General features: G+C 36.5%; 1 protein-coding gene across 5 annotated transcripts in view; it reads right to left on the bottom strand.

Moving 5' to 3' along the window:
- The window catches only part of HCFC2 (host cell factor C2), a 78633-nt gene that overhangs the window by 50751 nt on the left and 9243 nt on the right, over nt 1–18639 (bottom strand). For all 5 annotated transcript variants that reach the window (XM_077111854.1, XM_077111855.1, XM_077111856.1 and 2 more), the window contains exons 7-9: nt 18360–18548; nt 11728–11895; nt 11138–11190 (exon numbers count right to left, since the gene is read on the bottom strand). In XM_077111854.1, the coding sequence (XP_076967969.1) occupies nt 11138–11190; nt 11728–11895; nt 18360–18548 (410 nt within the window). The remainder of the gene's footprint in view (nt 1–11137; nt 11191–11727; nt 11896–18359; nt 18549–18639) is intronic.

The following is an 18639-nucleotide window of genomic DNA, read 5'->3' as shown; positions in this document are numbered from 1 at the left end:
CTCAAGCCTTCCTTCTGGTGACATATGTGACTCTAAACAATTCCTTTCAACCAAATTCATCTACAATTCAGCACTATTACTTATAATTCCAATAACGAGCTACCCTCACCTCTATTCATTTCCAAATATTTAAGTTCAACCTCGTTAAAAATTCTGTACAGATTAGGCAACTGCTCCCTATTTCTAGCCCCATTCATTTTTTTTTTTAAGTTTTAAATTCTATTTAAACAAACAACATACTAACATGAACATCCTTACCATATGATCATTCCATTCTTGGTATATAAACAACTCACAATATCATCACATAGCTGTATATTCATCATCATAATCACCTCTTAGAACATTTGCATCAATCCAGAAAAAGAAAATAGAAAAAAACTCGTACATACCTACCCCCTCCCCCTCCCCCACAACGATCACCAGCATTTCAATCTACTAAATTGAATTTAACATTTGTTCCCCTTATTATTTATTTATTTTTAATCCATATGCTTTACTCATCCATCCATACCCTGGATAACAGATGCATCAGACACAAGGTTTTCACAATCACACAGTCACTTTGTGAGAGCTGTATCATTATACGATCATCTTCAGGAAACATGGCTACTGCAAAACAGTTCTACGTTTTCAGCCTCTCTGTTACACCTTAACTAACAAGGTGATATCATTTAATGCGTAAGAATAACCTGCAGGATAACCTCTCCACTCTGAGATCTCAGTCACTGACGCATTATTTTGTCTCATTTCTCACTTCCCCTTTTGGTCTAGAAGGATTTCTCAATGCCTTAATGCTGAGTCCCAGCTCTTCTAGGATTTCTGTCCCACTTGCCAGGAAGGTCCACACCCCTGGGAGTCATGTCCCATGTAGAGAGGGGGAGGCAGTGAGTCTGCTTGTTGCATTGGCTGAGAGAGAGAGGCCACATCTGAGCAACAGAAGAGGTTCTCTGGGGGTGACTCTTAGGCCTAATTTTAAGTAGACTTAGCCTATCCTCTGTGGGGTTAAGTTTCATATGAACAAACCCCAAGGTTGGGGGCTCAGCCTACAGCTTTGGTTGTCCCCACTGCCTGTGAGAATATCAATAATTCTCCACTTTGGAAGCTGAATTTTCCCTTTTTCTCACCATTCCCCCAACGGGATTTGCAAATACTCTTCTATTCAGTGTTTAAATCCTGGGATTTTATCACGGCATCACTCTGGACAAACCTACAAAATCTCATGCCCTACTCAAGGTCCCATGTACTTATGGTGTTCAATTAAGTTGTCCACATAAGTTATATTAGGAAATGCACTAGTCAAAATACAAATTTTGTACCAAATAAACATTTTTTGCTTTAGTCTCACACATAAGTTAAAGTTTTAAAATATGAGTTACCATCTATTTTCAACACCCTGCAATACTGACATTTCTTTGTTCTTCCTCATGCAAAAACATTTTCTAATTTTTACATTTAGTCACTATCATTATACACTCTAGGCGTTCCTAGATTATACCATCTCAGTTTTTATCATCTATCTTTCCTTCTGATTTCATTTGTGCCCCCAGGCCTCCTCCCTCTATCATTCTCATTCAACTTCATTCAGTGTGTTCTAGTTTGCTAGCTGCCAGAATGCAATACACCAGAGACGGACTGGCTTTCAATAAAAGGGGATTCATTTAGTTAATATATAGTTCTTCAGAGGAAAGGTAGCTAACTTTCAACTGAGGTTCTTTCTTATGTAGGAAGGCACAGGGCTATCTCTGCTGGCTTTCTCTCCAGGCCTCTGGTTTCCAACAACTTTCCCAGGGTCTGCACCTCCAAAGGCCTGGGCTGAACTGCGATGCTGAGATGAGGTATGTCAAGATGCTTGGGCTGTGCTACCTTGAGCTCTCTCATTTAACCACCAGCCAATTAAATCAAACATCATTCACTGCAACAGGCACGCGTCCTAGCTGACTGCAGATGTATGTAATCAGCAACAAATGAGATTCACATGCCATTGGCTCATGTCCACAGCAACAGATCTAGGCACCTTCACCTGGTCGAGTTGACAACTGAATCTAACTGCCACTTAGTGTTCTAACATTACTGTATTACAGTTAGGTAGTATTGCGCTATCCATTTCTGAATTTTTACAATCAGTCCTGTTGCACAATCTATATCCTTTCAGCTACAATTACCCTATATCTATCCTATTTCTATCTCCTGGTGGTCGCTGTTACCATCGAAATATTCCAAGTTTATTCACTAATGTCAGTTCATATCAGTGAGACCATACAGTATTTGTCCTTTTGTTTCTGGCTAATCTCATTCAGCATAATATCCTTAAGGACCATCCATGTTGTTACATACGCCATAACTACTGTGTCTTACAGCTGCATAATATTCCATCATATGTATATACCAGAGCTTGTTTAGTCACTCGTGTGTTGATGGACATTTTGGTTTAGCCCCATTCTATCTCTTGGTAATCTATATTCTAAATTTTATGCCTATGAGTTTACATATTCTAGTCAGTTCATATTAGCGAAATCCCACAATATTTGTCCTTTTGTGTCTGACTTACTTCACTCAGCAATTTTTTTTTTTTTTAACATGGGCAGGCACCAGGAATCGAAACTGGGTGAGCCAGCATCACACCACCCTTCACTCAGCATTTTATCTCAAAGTTCATTCATGTTGTTGCATGCTTCAGGATTTCATCCCTTCTTCCTGCTGAGTAATATTCCATTGTACATATTGCACATTTAGTTTATCCATTCGTAGGCTGATGGACACTTGGACTGTTTCCATCTTTTGGTAATTGTGAATAATGCTGCTATGAACATTGGTGTGTAAAATGTCTGTTTGTGTCCCTTCTTACAGATCTTCTGAGTATATACCAAGCAGTGTAATTGCCAAGCAGTAGGGCAACTCAATATTTAGTCTTCTGAGGGATCACCAAAATGTCTTCCACAGTAGCTGTACTACTTTACATTCTCACCAGGAGTGAATAAGTGTTCCTGTTTCTCCACATCCTCTCTGACACTTGCTGTTTCCTATTTAATAGCAGCCAATCTAAAAGGTGTGAGATGATAACTTTTTGTGGTTTTGATTTGGATTTCCCTCACAGCTAAAGAAGATGAACATCTTTCCATGTGCTTTTAGCCATTTCTATTTCTTCTGTGGAGAAATGTCTATTCATGTCTTTTGCCCATTTTATAATTGAGTTGTCTTTTTATTGCTGAGTTGCAAAATTTCTTTATATATACTAGATATCAAACCTTTACTTGTTTGTGGTTACCTTTGAGTCGGCTGCCTTTTCACTTTTTTGACAATGTCTTTAGAAGTACAGAAATGTTCAATCTTGAGGAGATGCCATTTATCTATTTTTTCTTTCGTTGCTTGTGCTTTGAGTTAAGGTCTAAGAAGCTACCTCCTCTATCATTAGGTCTTGAAGATGTTTCCCTGTATTTTCTTCTAGGAGTTTTAGGTATTGCCTCTTACATTTAGGTCTTTGATCCATTTTGAGTTAATTTTTGTATAGAGTATGAGACAGAGATTCTCTTTCATTCCTTTGGATACGGATATCCAGTTCTCTCAACACCATTTATTGAAGAACCTGTTCTGTCCCAGTTCAGTGGATTTGGAGACCTTGTCAAAAATCAACTGACCACTTATTATGGTTTGCCAAATCCCAATCAAACCCTCCCTGCCAACCCTAAAGAACATCCAGGGCGTCATCTGAGATTCTACAAAGCTTCCATGCACTGTGGCAACGTTCCAGAAACCTACAACTTCCAGATGGGTTCCGAGGCCAGGTAAGTCCTGAAACCCAGAAGGGCCAGTCTCTCCAGACATCAATTAGTTACATCCCCCATCCCATATTATCAACAGGCCTTTCCAACTAGAAAAAGTTAGAATGGGCATAACCCAAATCCATAAAGATTGGGAGAAAGATCAAAGGATAAGGTAGAATTATAACAGAGAAAATAGGTTTTAAAAAATCAGTATGACTGCTGAATCATTATATAGATATTTCTTTCAGTCTCCAGTATCTTGAAGAAGCTAGAAGTAAAACCTAAAATTATGGAATTGTAACCCATACCAAACTCTGAAATCTTTTCTACAACTAATTGTTGCACTATGCTTTGAAATTTATTGCTTTTTTGTATACATGTTATTTTTCACAATAATAAAACAAAATAGCTTAGGCTTTGCAGGCTGAATGGTCTGTTGAAATTTCTCAACTTTGCCATTACAGTGCAAAAGCAACCATATACTAAAAAATGAATTGAAAAAAAAACATTCTGAGCTCACTTGTAGTAGGAAAACAGGTAGCCCAGGGGCCTATATGAAAAATTGCCCTATGTAAAGGTCAACAGGGCATAAACACCTTAGCAAGGTGCCCCCCATCCCAGGCCCAACAGCTCCAGCCTTATCCACAGGAAGAGCAACCTTTACTGTGTGTTCGTTAGAAGTCAGACAACAAACCTGCAGGACAGAAACCACTGCCATTCCATTTGAGTGAATGTGCAAACAAAGCTTCAAGAAGTGAAGGAACTTCTGGGGTTAGGTAGTTTAACTCCACAGCCGCATTTTCACCTCTCTGCAACGTGCATATGCCACACTGGCTAAGCCAGCACCTGCACCTCTGGTGTCTGAGTCCTGGTCTCCTGGTTGCTCTGCTGCCCACCTATGCATCTGTGTCACAGAGCCACTTCTGGGCTCCGCCGCCTCCCGGCCAACAGGCACACGCACCTCTGCCACCTTCATCAGGCAGCAGCACACAGTTTCGTTAACTAAAGATTAAGGGTCATTTCAGAAGGCCTGATTTTGGGTTTTTTTTTGGCATGGGCAGGCACCAGGAATTGAACCCTGGTCTCCGGCTCAGAAGGCCTGATTTTATCCTCCATTGCTCAACTTAATGAGCTGTTACATTCAGTGGCTGAATGATCTGAGGGATCAAATATAGCATGACCCATAAAGTGATTTTTTAAAAAATTCTAAATAAATGCGGGCCACGGTGGCTCAGCAGGCAAGGATGCTTGCCTGCCATGCCAGAGGACCCGGGTTTGATTTCCGGTGCCTGCCCATGTTAAAAAAAAAAAAAAAATTCTAAATAAATAGTGCAAGTATCAAGGAAATAAAAAAATAAAGATTAACTGACGCTAGGTCTGAGGATCTATTTCTGAACTCTTAATTTGACTCCACTGATGACTGTGTCTGTCTTTGTGCCATCATCATGCTGTTTTGACCACTGTGACTTTATAGTAAGCTTTAAAGTCAGGAAGTATCAGTCCTCCCACTTCATTCTTCTATTTAAGAATGTTTTTGGCTATTTAAGGCCCCTTTTCCTTCCAAATAAATTTGTTAACTAACTTTTCCAGTTCTGCAAAGTAGGTTGCTAGAATTTTGATCATTGAATTTGTAGATCACTTTGATAGAACTGACATCTTAACAACATTTAGCTTTCCCATCAATGAACACAGAATGTCTTTCTACTGATTTAGGTCTTCGATTTCTTTCAGCAATGTTTTATAATTTTCTGTGTACAGGTTCGAAAGCATTTTTAATGTCTCATTTTAAACATGAAAGGACAGCCACCCAGACATTTGATGAAAGTGTCAATGTGAAAGGCCAAAATAAAAATAAATAATAAATAACTTGAAAGAAAAATATTGCAGAGGCTGAATAAAACTCCAAAAAATGTTTTTAAAAGCATTAATCTGTGCCCTTAAAGAGATAAGGGAACATGTTATATTCAGGAACAAGATGCTATAAAGGAAACAAAGAATAAGATCCAGCTTTTAGAAATTATATGGTTAAATATATTTAAAAACTGGTAGAAGATTTATAATGTAAAGTGAAGAGATTTTTCAGAAAGTACAATAGACAAAATGAAAACAGGAGGTAAGAAGTAAAATCAGAGTACAATTAATTGGAGTTGAAAGAAGAAAAAAAGAGAAAATGGAGGGAAGAACTAATTAGTAATGAAAGCCACGAGTTTCCAAAATGACAGGAGCCCACTGAGTGTACTGCACAACAAATGAAGACATATTACACCCCAAGGCATGCTATTGTTGAAATTTCAGAATACCAGAGATATAAAGAAAAAAAACAGGCCACATATAAAGGGTCAGAAATCCAAGTGGAATCAGACTTCCCATGAGCATCAATGAAGCCTAAAAGACAGTAAAATAGGGAAACACATTTAAATTTCTGAGCATAGAGAACTCCATCCCCCAGGATACAGAACCATGCCCCAGCCAAGATGACAACAAAATGTGAATAGACCAAGACATCCTCAGATATGCAAGACCTTAAAAAGCTGACCTTTAATGAACCCTTTCTTAGGAAACTACTGGAAGGGATAATCCAGCAAAATAAGAGAAACCACCAAGAAGAAGAAAGGAGATCCAGGGAGCATGGACTCTAACACAGGAAAGAGATAAAAGGAATTCCTAAGATGAAACAAATGGAAGTGCCAAGATGACAGCTGTACAACATGTCTAGGGAAAAAACAATACAGACTAGAGCAGACTAGAGCACTAAGACAGAGGGCTCCAGGAGGGATGGTCCCAAGGAGGTGAAAAAAAAGGGTACTACCTTTATATGTCTGAATATTTTCAAAGGAGTATTATAATTTTGTTGGAGAATTCGAGCATGAATTAATGATAAGTAAGAAAAACTAAAGAAATGAAAGGAAATAAAAAGTTATACAAATTAGGAAGGAAAAAATAAAACTGTGTTTGTCTGCAAATGATATCATTTATGTAGAAAATCCCAAAGAATGCACAAAAAATTCCTGGAACTAATGAGTGATTATACCAAGGCTGCAGAAGACAAGGTTAATAATACATAAAAGTCAACTGCTGGGGAGTGTGAGGATAGTTCAGTGGGAGAATTCTCGCTCGCCATGTGGAAGACCGAGGTTCGATTCCGGGCTCATTCACTTTCCAAAACAAACAAACAAGCAAAACAAATGAATAAAAAACCAAACCAAAAAAGAAAAAGTCAACAAACGGTGACGCAATAAGGGGATATTCACATGGAAAAAGAAAGAAATGTGACCTGCGCCATATAGCATAAAAAAAAAAGTCAACTGTTTTCCAATATATATCAGCAGTAAGCAACTGGAATTTGAAGTTAAAAACTCACCACCACTTACATTAGCACCAAAAAAATCATCAAAATACATAGGCATAAATATGCACAAGACCTATATGAGGAAAACTACTACTCTCTGATGAGCAAAATGAAAGATATAAATAGAGAGGTCTGTGTGATGGTGGCTCAGGGGCAGAATTCTCACCTGCCATGCCAGAGACCCGGGTTTGATTCCCTGTGCTTGCCCATTCAATCAATCAATCAATCAATAATCCACAGGGAGATATTCCATTTCATGGATAAAAGATCAAACATTGTTAAGATGTCAGTCTTCTCAACCTGATTAATAGGTTCAACACAATCTGAACCAAAACCCTAGCAAGTTATTTTATGTATTCTAAAATTTATATAGAAAGGCAAAAAAACCCAGAATGGTCAACCTAAGACTCAAGAAAAAGAACAAAGTTGGAAGACTGATTACTCTCTGACTTCAAGCATTATTATAAAGCTATAGTGATTAAGATATTGTAGATTTCTGAAATCAAAAATTTGAAAAACTTTAGTAATACAGCTTATTACTACAGCAAAGTTGATATTTATAAGAATTTCTTACTTGATATTTTGAGAACGCACACAGTTTTGATAGTTACTCAACTGGTATTTAAGATAGTGCTTAAATTTAGAATTTAAGAAACTCTGATATCTATATCTAGATTTTTTTCCTTCCTTGCTTTAAATTAGTTTATGAAACATATTGTACAAACAGGCTTTATGATGATTACTTATATTTTTTTAAATATGCCTATGGATAAGCTAAGATATCCATTTTAGATGGTTAAGATTTTCATACATTAATTGTAAAAACATTCGTATCTTCCTATTTTTCTAAAATCAGGAAAATGCTTAGTAACATAAGTCATTACTATGGCAATACAGATACCTGTAAGAACTTTCTACTTGATGTTTTGAGAAAATTCATAGTTTTCACAGCTGCTCAAATGGTATCTAAGATAGTATTTAATATTTAGAGCTTAAGAACTTTGCTATCTGAATTCACAGATTTTTGCCTTGTTGCCTTAATTTTAAATTGGTTTATGAAACTTACTTTGCAAACACAGGTTTTACAATGATTATATGGATACTTTATTTAAATATGCCTATGGTTAACTAAGATCCATTTTTGGTGGTTCTAAGTGTATTGCTTGTTTTCTTAAATAAAAAAAGGTGAGAAAAAAAGAAGATCCTATAGGGTTGACAAAAGAATAGACAAATAGATCAATGGCAACAAAATAGAGAACTCAGAAATAGACTCACACAAATATTGTCAACTGACCTTTGACAAAGAGGTAAAGGCAATTCAATGGAAAAAAGGAAAGTATTTTCAACAGTGCTTGAATAAGTAGATATCCACCAAAAAAAAGAGAAAAGAAAAAAGAGGAGTTTAACTACAGAACTTATACCTTTCACAAAAATTAATTCAAAATGGATCACAGACCCAAACAGAAAATGCAAAACTATAAAACCTCTAGAAGATAACACAGGAGAAACTCTAGGTGACCTTGGGTGCTTGTTGATGACTTTTTAGATATAACACTAAAAACATGAGGCATGAAACAAAAAATTGATAAATTGGACTTCATTAAAATGGGAAACTTCTGCTCTGTGAAAAACACTGTTAAGACAATGAAAAGAGAAGCCACACACTAGAAGGAAATGTCTGCAGAACATATATCTAGGGAGGTACGATGGTGGCTCAGTGGCAGAATTTTCGCCTGCCATGCCGGAGACCCAGGTTGGATTTCTTGTGCCCATGCAAAACAAAAACAAAAACAATATCTAATAAAGGACTTATATCAAAACATACAAAGAAATACACAAAGAACTCTTAAAACTCAACAAGACAAGAAACAACCCAATTAAAATAATGGGCAAAAGGTCTGAACAGACACCTCACCAAGCAGAAAATAGATGGCAAATAAACATATGAAAAGATGCTTAACACCATATATCATTAGAGAATTGCAAATTAAAATACTAATGAGATAAGAATAACACCCATCTGAATGGCTAAAGTCCAAAACACTGATACCAAATGTGGAACAAGAGGAACTGTCATTCATTGATAGTGGGAATGCAAAATGGCGCAGCCACTTTGACAGACAGAACTTTCTTACCAAGAAACTTTATCTCAGGATATAATCCAGAAATTGCATTCCTTGTAATTTACCAAAACGAGCAGAAAATTTAGGTCTACACAAAAAAACTGCCTACAAATGTTTATAGCAGTTTTATTCATAATTGTCAAAACTTAGAAGCAACAAAGAAGTTCTTCAATAGCTGAATGGATAAACTGTGGTACATTCTTACAGGAATATCATTCAGCATTAAAAAGAAATGAGCTCTCAAGCCATAAAAACATGGAAGACCTTTAGGTGTTCATTGCTAAATGAAAGAAGACAATCTGAAAAGGCTACATATTGTATGATTCTAACTACATGATGTTCTGGAAAAGACAAAACTTACAGCAACATAAAAGATCAGTGGCATTCCGGGGAAGGGAGGGAAGGATGAATAGGTGGAAGATAGGAGATCTTCAGGGCAGTGAAACTATTCCATATGATACTGTAATGGTGGATATATGGCATTATGCATATGTCAAAACCCACAGAACTGTCTCACACAAAAAGTGAACCTTAATGTAAACTATGAACTTTAGTTACTAATAATGTATCAATATTGGTTCATCAGTTGTAATAAATGTACAATACTAATGAAAGATGTTAATAATAGGAAAACTTGTCTTGGGGAAGGTGTGTATGGGAACTCTGTACTTTTTTGCCCAGTATTTCTGTACATCTAAAACTGCTTTAAAAACTAAAGTCTATTATTAAAAAATTTGATGGATGTGGGAAGGGAAAGGGGAGAGATCTTTTAAATCTTCCTCTTCCATTGTTGAAGACAACTGATCTAAAACTGTAAAGTCAAGAAGTGGGAGCATAAGGATTTTATTTAGAAATATGAAGGTAGATTCCAGAAGAAAGCTGAAAGAGTTTAAATAGCTGAAAGTAGATGCCTCTAGGGAGCAGGAATCAGAGGCATAGAGGAATGTGGTAAGAAACTATTGGTTTTCATTATAAACCTTGTAGTACCATCTAGATTTGTGACACACACACACATACATATATGTATATGCATATGCACACACGTACATAATATAATAATACGTAGTTAATATATGTATGTGTATGTCACTTAAAGTAAGCCCTGAGGAAACTGCTCACAAATAAACTGCATGAGCCTTTTTGCTATACGGCCTTCCTGACATACTGTATAGCTTTTTCTACTTATTACTTGTCTTCAGCGATGTTCAGGACACGGGAGTCTGTACCCACACCACCTTCTTTGAAAAGAATTCTGCTGTTGATAAATACAGCAGTTTGCCAGACAAAAACAGTGAATCTTGGTAAGCTTATTCACTGGTTTCCACAAAGACCTACTGCGGAATGCTTCATACATAAAAAACAACCTCACAAATTCAGAGCGCTAAAATTTGAATTTTAAAAGAATCACAGGTGCTCAATTTAGCAACCCATATTCTTAAGTAAACAAAAAATATAGGAAAAAATATATATTTCATACACATTTTAAAAGTACTCCTTTAGAAATTTAAAGTAAGTGTGTGAAAGACATTTAGAAAAGCCAAAATACCGATTTCAAAATACTGAATAAAAAGTAAGAATAAATTATAACGCATTAGCCTTGGATACAATGTGAAATGAGGACAGACCTCGATCTCTTGACTGGGAGTTCCTGATTCAGGCTACCTTTACAAGGATGTGAGAGCTTTCTTTAAAAACAGCTGTGTGTGCACCAATCAATTACATTTCACTAGATTTGGGGAAGGGCTTGGGAATTTGAGTTTTAAAAAGAGAATCTCAAAGGTGATTCTGATGTGCAGCCAGGACTGAGAACCCCTGTGCAAAGGTAAAATGATAGAATCCATAATAACAACTGGGATCATAACCATAAACATTCATTTACCATCATAGATGTTTAAACTTACACTGTTGGGAACGATGCTATTGCTGCCTTCTCTGTGAGCATCCATCCTGACTCCTGTGGAGATGAGAAAATTCAGACTAATGCGCTCTAAATTAGCTCCAATAAAATCTTTTATAAGCAAATATTTTAAAAAGTTACATATTAAGGATTAAAAAAAGTATTTTCTCTATCAAAATTTATCTGTTTTCTTAATAGTCTGCTTTATTAATTGACTGGAAGGACATGGAGAAACATATTTGCTTTTGCTTTCCAAGTGCCTGTTAAGTTAAAAATACTTCTGGAAAAAAGCCAAAATATTTTTGGAAGCTAATTAAAACTACCTCCTGGAGTCAAGTAGCATATCTGATTAAGAAGCTGCATCAAAATGAACTGAAGGAAAAACATTCTATTCTATTTGTGTATTTGTTCCGCCACATCATAATGATACCAGGAGTCAAGTTTCAGAGTTGAATCTCAACATTTTAAATTTACTATGTGAGAACCAACATATAAAATTTCTTAAGCCAGACCTGATTATAGACTTTTCTGCAGGGTATTTTTAAAAAAGCATTTGTGCTTACATGCTTTCTTCAAGCAATTAAACTATTTTACCTTGCATATTTGGTGCTGCTGTAGAATCAGGTGATGCAGCTTGGTACGGCAAGTCTGTATTCAACTGCAAAAGATAGCCCTCGACCGTTGGCACTTCATCCCACTTGACATGAAAAGAGTTGGTAGTGGCTTTGATTAGCTGTACTTGTGATGGTGCCAGTGGTTTCTCTAAAGAACAATATCCACATTGTACATTTAGTTTTAAATTTATCAGTAAATATATCCACATTGTTTGTGAAGAGCTGGAGCTTTGAAAACATCAGCAATGAATATTTCATCTGTTTACCAAGAGGGAAAAGTTTACTCATATAAACTTAACTATAGTAGGTCAAAGGAAAATAGTTAACAGTTCTGATCTTATTTATCTATTTAATTCCTCAAACAAGTAAATATAGAAACAAAGCAATCTAGTTCCAAACTACTTGATTATCACATTCATAAAAAATGTTTAAATCTAGATGCCGAGGGGAAAACCAAGTATTATACAATAATGATTATGTTACTTTACTTCTCAGGAAGTTCTAATCTTTTTAATTTTATGAGCTAATTTTTAGCTAACAACATATACCTTAGAAATACTGTCAACATTAACAAAGGTGATTTGGACATATTTTGGAAAAATGTAACATCTCAAGTTAATAACCTCCTGTTAAAGTTTATAACTACCCAAAATAGTTGTCTTGGTATTAGATATTACTAACATTTCCAAAACAAACAACAACCACTGAATCTTATGGTTGGAAAAAAATGACCTAAGATTATTTCTGCAATAATCTTGTCCTCTTTTTCTATGTATTTCTAGCATATCAGGGAACTCACCAATTTCCAAGGCAGTATATTCCATCTTTGGCCAGTTACATATGAAAATTTATTCTTATAGTGAGCTGAAATCTATAACCCCATAATTTTATCCTTACAGAACAAATCCAATAGCTATCCTTTCATATATTTTAAAGTAGGGGTTGACAAACTATGACCAAATACAGCCCATCTCTTTTTGTAATTAAAATTTTACTGGAACACAGCCATACTCATTTGTTTATGCATTATCTATGGTTGCTTTCATGCCACAATGGCAGGGCTGAGTAGTTGTAAAAGAGAATATATGGCCTGCAAAGCCTAAGACATTAATTACACAGTTATATTAATATATATTATATAGCTCTCACAGAAAAAAAATTGATGACCCTGTTTTAAAGGATAATTACGCCTCTTTCGACTATTCTTATGTAAACTCTTCATGATCCTCATCAGAATCCAGTTTATTTTTCTCAAAGTAAACCCAAACAAAAGCAGACAATAAGACGAGTCCAGGAGGCACACCACCTATATAACAGAAGTTATAGGCAGACACCAGAAGGGTGCTAATCAATGAAATAAATCAAGAACCAGAACCGAGGGACATGAATTTTCAGACTGAAAGGACCCAACGAGCACCCGGTACAACGGACTGAAAACAGACAAAAAACAAAGCACATCACTGTAGAATTTAAGAACAATAGGTCAATGAGAGGGAAAAAAAGGTCAAAGGACCAAAAATCAGTGGTTTAGATTTCTCAACAAAATACACCAGGAGCTTGAATACAAACACAACAATGCTTTCAAAATTCTGAAGAGTAATGATTTCCAATGGGGAACTATTTCCATCCAAACTACTAATTAAGACTAAGCATATTTTCAAGCAACAGAAGATCTCAAAATAAATGTATCACCTATGCACCCTACCCCTGAAATGAATTACACAAAAAATGAGGAAGTAACTAAAAAAGGGGAATATAAAGGATCCAAGAAATGGAATCCAGCACAAGTGAGAGGCAAGAGATCCCCAGGAAGATAAGGAAGGAAGCCTGCAGGATGGCAGCAGTGCTGGATCTGTAGAGGGCAACGATCCCAGACTGGAGCAGGAGAGATTTCTTCAAGATGATGAAATCTGACAGAATAGCTGATGTATCTAACCATACTGAGAGAAGATTTAAACAAATGACAGAGTAGGAGTTGAATTAGTGGTAAACACATACAAACATAAACAAACAAAAATGACAACTATTATTCCATGACTCAGTTGTAAATAGTGACTGTATAGTCATAATATAAACGCTGAATACTCATCTAACAAAAATATGGTGTAATAATATCAAGAGGATGGGGCATGGTGAACGTATATAGGAGAGAGACAAGGAATAGTAGGAAGAAGAGATATAAAACTTGAACACCCATGGTAGAAAGCGAGCGTATTATGCCTAACCTGAAAAAATATCTAAGTAACAATATAAGCATGTTATACAGAGATATGGAAGTAAGTAATAATTCATTTAACAGAGTTAAAAGCAGGTACCATGAAACAAGGAAAAGGGAGGAAAGGTGAGAGCAAAGGACTGCTATTTTTTTTCATAAAAAGCTTTATAAAATTATTATTCTTTTAAATGTTATCAAATATTCAAAGTTGAACTAAAAAAAAAAAAAAAAGGCATGATGAAGAGCCCTCATCCACCCGCAGGCCCCAAACTAATGCTAACTTATCAAGAGAAAAAGCTAAATTCAAATTTTGCCCTTATGTTGGTGACTATGATTATTTTTAGATTGGCATTTTGTAAAAGCCTTTATAGAAAGTTTATAGAAAAATGGCCACTCAGATGCAATGATTTTTAACCTATTTAAGCCAAAGATTCCTTAGCAAATCTGCTTAAAATGATGGAATAGCTCCCAAGAAAAAGTCATACACAAGTTTTCATCCAGTTTCAGAGACTGAAACCCCAGTCTTAGACCTAATCGGTTTAATAACACCCAATTTCAAAGGTATATCAGTAAGCTGGATTTTCTATATTTCTTTCCTGCTTGCTAGTATGATTATTCTACAGAAACCATTTAGTTCAACTTAGTTGTTCAATTTATTTCTCAATTATTTTAATTTTAAAATTAAACTTCTAAGTGGAACAGAAATTCTCTATATCAACTGCCTACATGCAAATTATCAATGAATGCACACAGTTGTAAAAATTTTTTTTTAAAGATTAAACATTTTACGCTACAAAAGCAATTAATGCTACTAAGAAAAGAGAGAAGAACTTTTAAGAAAACGTATAATCTCACCTCGCGATAATATTTTCATGTGACCAGAATGATGTTCCGATAAATCCCAGAGTGATTTGAACAGTGAATAAAAAAGTATTTGCAAAGTCCCCTTAGGGGAATAGTGAGAAAGGGGGAAAATTCAACTTCCCCATTTGGAGAATTCCTGATATTCTCACAAGCAGTGGGGACAACCAAATCAATAGGCTGAGCCCTCAACCTTGGGGTTTGTTCATATAAAACTTATCCCCACAAAGGATAGGCTAAGCCAACTTAAAATTAGGCCAAAGAGTCACCCCCAGAGAACCTCTTTTGTTGCTCAGATGTGGCCTATCTTTCTCTCGACCAACACAACAAGCAAACTCACTGCCCTCCCCCTCTCTAAGTGGGACATGACTCCCAGGCGTATAAACCTCCCTGGCAACGTAGGACAGAAATTCTAGAATGAGCTGGGACTCAGCATCAAGGGACTGAGAAAACTTTCTTGAACGAAAGGGGGAAGAGAAAAATGAGATAAAATAAAGTGTCAGTAGCTGAGAGATTTCAAACAGAGTCAAGAGGTTATCTATACTGGAGGTTATTCTTACGCATTATACAGATACCCTCTTTTTAGTTTAAGGAGTATAAGGTTAGAGGGAAGTGCCTGAAGCTGTAGAGGTGTGATGTAATAGTCATGTTTCTTGAAGATGATTGTATAATGATACGGCTTTCATAATGTGACTGTGTGATTGTGAAAACTTTGTGTCTGATGCTCCTTCTATCTATCTACCTTATTGACAGATGAGTAAAACATATGGATTAAAAATAAATGACAGGGGGAACAAATGTTAAAATTAAAAAATATATATATTGGGTAGATGAAAATACTAGTGGTCAGTGAGAGGGAGGGGTATGGGATATGGTATGTATGAGTTTTTTCTTTTTTATTTCTTTTTCTGGAGTGATACAAATGCTCTAAAAAATTATCATGGTGATGAATATACAACTATGTGATGATACTATAAGCCACTGATTGTACACCATATATGGAATTTTGTATGTTAAGAATGTATGTGCTTGTACACTGTTTCATCAATAAAAATTTTTAAGAAATTAAACTTTTTACATTACAAAAGCAATTAATGCTACTGTAGAAATACAGATAAGAGAGAACTTTTAAGAAAAGGTATGCTCTCACCTTGCAGATAATATTTTGATGTGTATCCTTCCAGAATTTTCTATTTATTCACTTTAAAAACAAAACAAAACTGGAGTCATAGTGTGTGTTCTATTATCTGCTTTTCTGATACAACAACACATAGTATATTTCTAAATATGATTTCTCTACTGGGCTCTAGACTTGTTTATTCATTCAACTGCCAACTTGACATCCTTATTTCACACTTAGCATGGTCAAAATGGAGTCCTCAGTTTTATTCACAAGCCTCTTCTCTCAGTCTTCCCCACTACCGAATTATTCAACCTAAAAACTTAGGTGTCATCTTTCACCCCCGTTTCTTTCAACTGCCATATAGCATCCATTTCTGTCAGTAAGAATTCCAAAATCTATCCTGAATTTACCCATTTCTCTCCATTTCCACTGTCACTACTATAGTATAAGACACTTCTCTGACTCCTGCAAGAGTCTAACTTGTCTCCATACTTGCACTTTTGTCCCCTACAATTTATTTTCCACACAGTTGCCAACGGGCATTCCAAAATGCCCCTCAGACCCTCCCTGTCTTACACCACTGGGCTCCAACACGGTTTAAACTCCCCTGTGACCTTCTGGGGCCTACACGATGTGTCCCAAGGCCCCTTCTCTGGCCTTCACCCCTCCATGCTCCTCTTTCTTAAATCTGTTGCAAACACGGCAGGAATGCCCACCGCGGGGCCCTTGATCCTTGCTGTCCACTCGACCTACAGTACTCCTGCCCCAGCTTTTGCTCATGGACCACCCCTTCTCCCCATCTGGATCACAGCTCAAGTGCCATCTCGTCACAGAGGCCTTTTCTGACCACTCACTCTGAAACAGTCACCACTGCTTCCCCTCCCCCCACCTCCCCACGTTCCCAGTGCCTCTTACCACTAGTTTATGGCTCTGTCTTACTGTCTTCACATGCTTATCGGTAAATGAAATTGCTTTAATTTGTTTGATTTTTGCCCATAATCCCCTCTGGCCTCATGATCCCTAGAATTTAAGTTCTTTGAAAGAACTTGCTTTTATCACTCTTGTTTACTGCTGTATTCTCAGCATTTAGAACAATTCCTGGCATATAGTTCTTGGTCAGTAAGTATTTATTAAAACCGGATGTGAATTCCATTTTTCAAAAAAAATTAGTGCTCTTATACTGTAAAAGAAAAAAAATTAACTTTTTATTTTGGAATAATTTCAGGTTTACAGAAAAGTTGTAAAGAATAAAAGAATGTTCCTATATGCACTTTACCCAGTCTGTCCTAATGTTTTTTTATCTTACATACCCATCATGCATTTACCAAAACAAAGAAATTAACACTGGTATAATACTATTCACTGAATTACAGGCTTTATTCAGGTTTCCCCAGTTATTCCACTAATGTCCTTTTTCACTCCGAGATTCAACCAGGACACCATATTGCATTCTTGGATTGCTCCCAAATTTGCATCTGTCTGATGTTTCATCCTGGTTAGACTGGGGTTATGGATATTCGGGAAGAAAACACAGAGGGGAAGTGACTCGTCACAATTCATCAGTGGGTAAATGTTATTAACATGCCACCACTAGCGATGTTAACCTTGATCACGTGATTAAGATGGTGTCTGCTAGGTTCCTCCACTGCACAGAGAAACTGCACTTCCCATACTCTGTCCTTTGGAAGCAGGTCACGAAATCCAGCTCACACTCAAGAGGGAGGAGAATTCAGTTCTACCTCCTGAAGGAGGAAGTATCTCCATATATTATCTCTTCCCTTCATTTTTAATTATGGGAAAGAGAAGCAGTAGCATTTACAGTAAGTCTCAAAAGACTTATATTATTTGAGACTTTATTTACTGTGCTGGTTTGAAAGGATGTATGTCCCCTAGAAAAGACATGTTTTAATCAAAATCCCATTTCATAAGGGCAGAGTAATCCCTATTCAATACTGTATGTTTGAAACTGTAATCAGATCATCTTCCTGGATGATGTGATTTAGTCAAGAGTGGTTGTTAAACTGTTAAAAGTCCACCAGCCAGTGACCTTTGGAGATGAAGAAGGAAAATGCCTCCCAGAGAGCTTCATGAAACAGGAAGCCAGGAAAAGAAGTTAGCAGACAATGCCATGCTCGCCACGTGCCTTTCCAGATGAGAGAGAAACCCTGAACTTCATTGGCCTTCTTGAATGAAGGTTATATTTCCCTGGATGGATGCCTTAGATTGGACATTTCTAAAGACTCGTTTTAATTGGGAAATTTTCTCAGCCTTAGAGCTGTAAACTAGCAACTTATTAAATTTCCCTTTTTAAAAGCCATTCTGTTTCTGGTATATTGCATTCCAGCAGTTAGCAAACTAGAACATTTACCTAAAGGACAAATATATTCGTAAAATATTCTTAACTCTTACCTACCAGTATCAAGATACCAAAGGTCCTTACAGCAAACTTGGCTGTTCAGTGCTTTTTTATACCCATCTCTTCCGCTCCAGAAGTACAGCCGAGGGCCAACTGCAACAGCACAGTGCCCGGCTCGTGGTCTTGGTCTTGAATTTTTTTTATCTTCCTGAGAATCTGACACCAGCGTAGTCCACTCCGCTGTATCTACAAAGACAGAAACAGCCGTGACTAATCTTCCTGCTCTTAAACAACAAAATAACAAAAACTATTTTGTTAATACATTTAATTCCAATAA

This window comes from Tamandua tetradactyla, chromosome 7, assembly GCF_023851605.1.
Source record: "Tamandua tetradactyla isolate mTamTet1 chromosome 7, mTamTet1.pri, whole genome shotgun sequence".
Lineage (NCBI taxonomy): Eukaryota > Metazoa > Chordata > Mammalia > Pilosa > Myrmecophagidae > Tamandua > Tamandua tetradactyla.
Note: the sequence above shows the minus strand (reverse complement) of the source record. Positions and strands in the feature narration are given on the sequence as shown.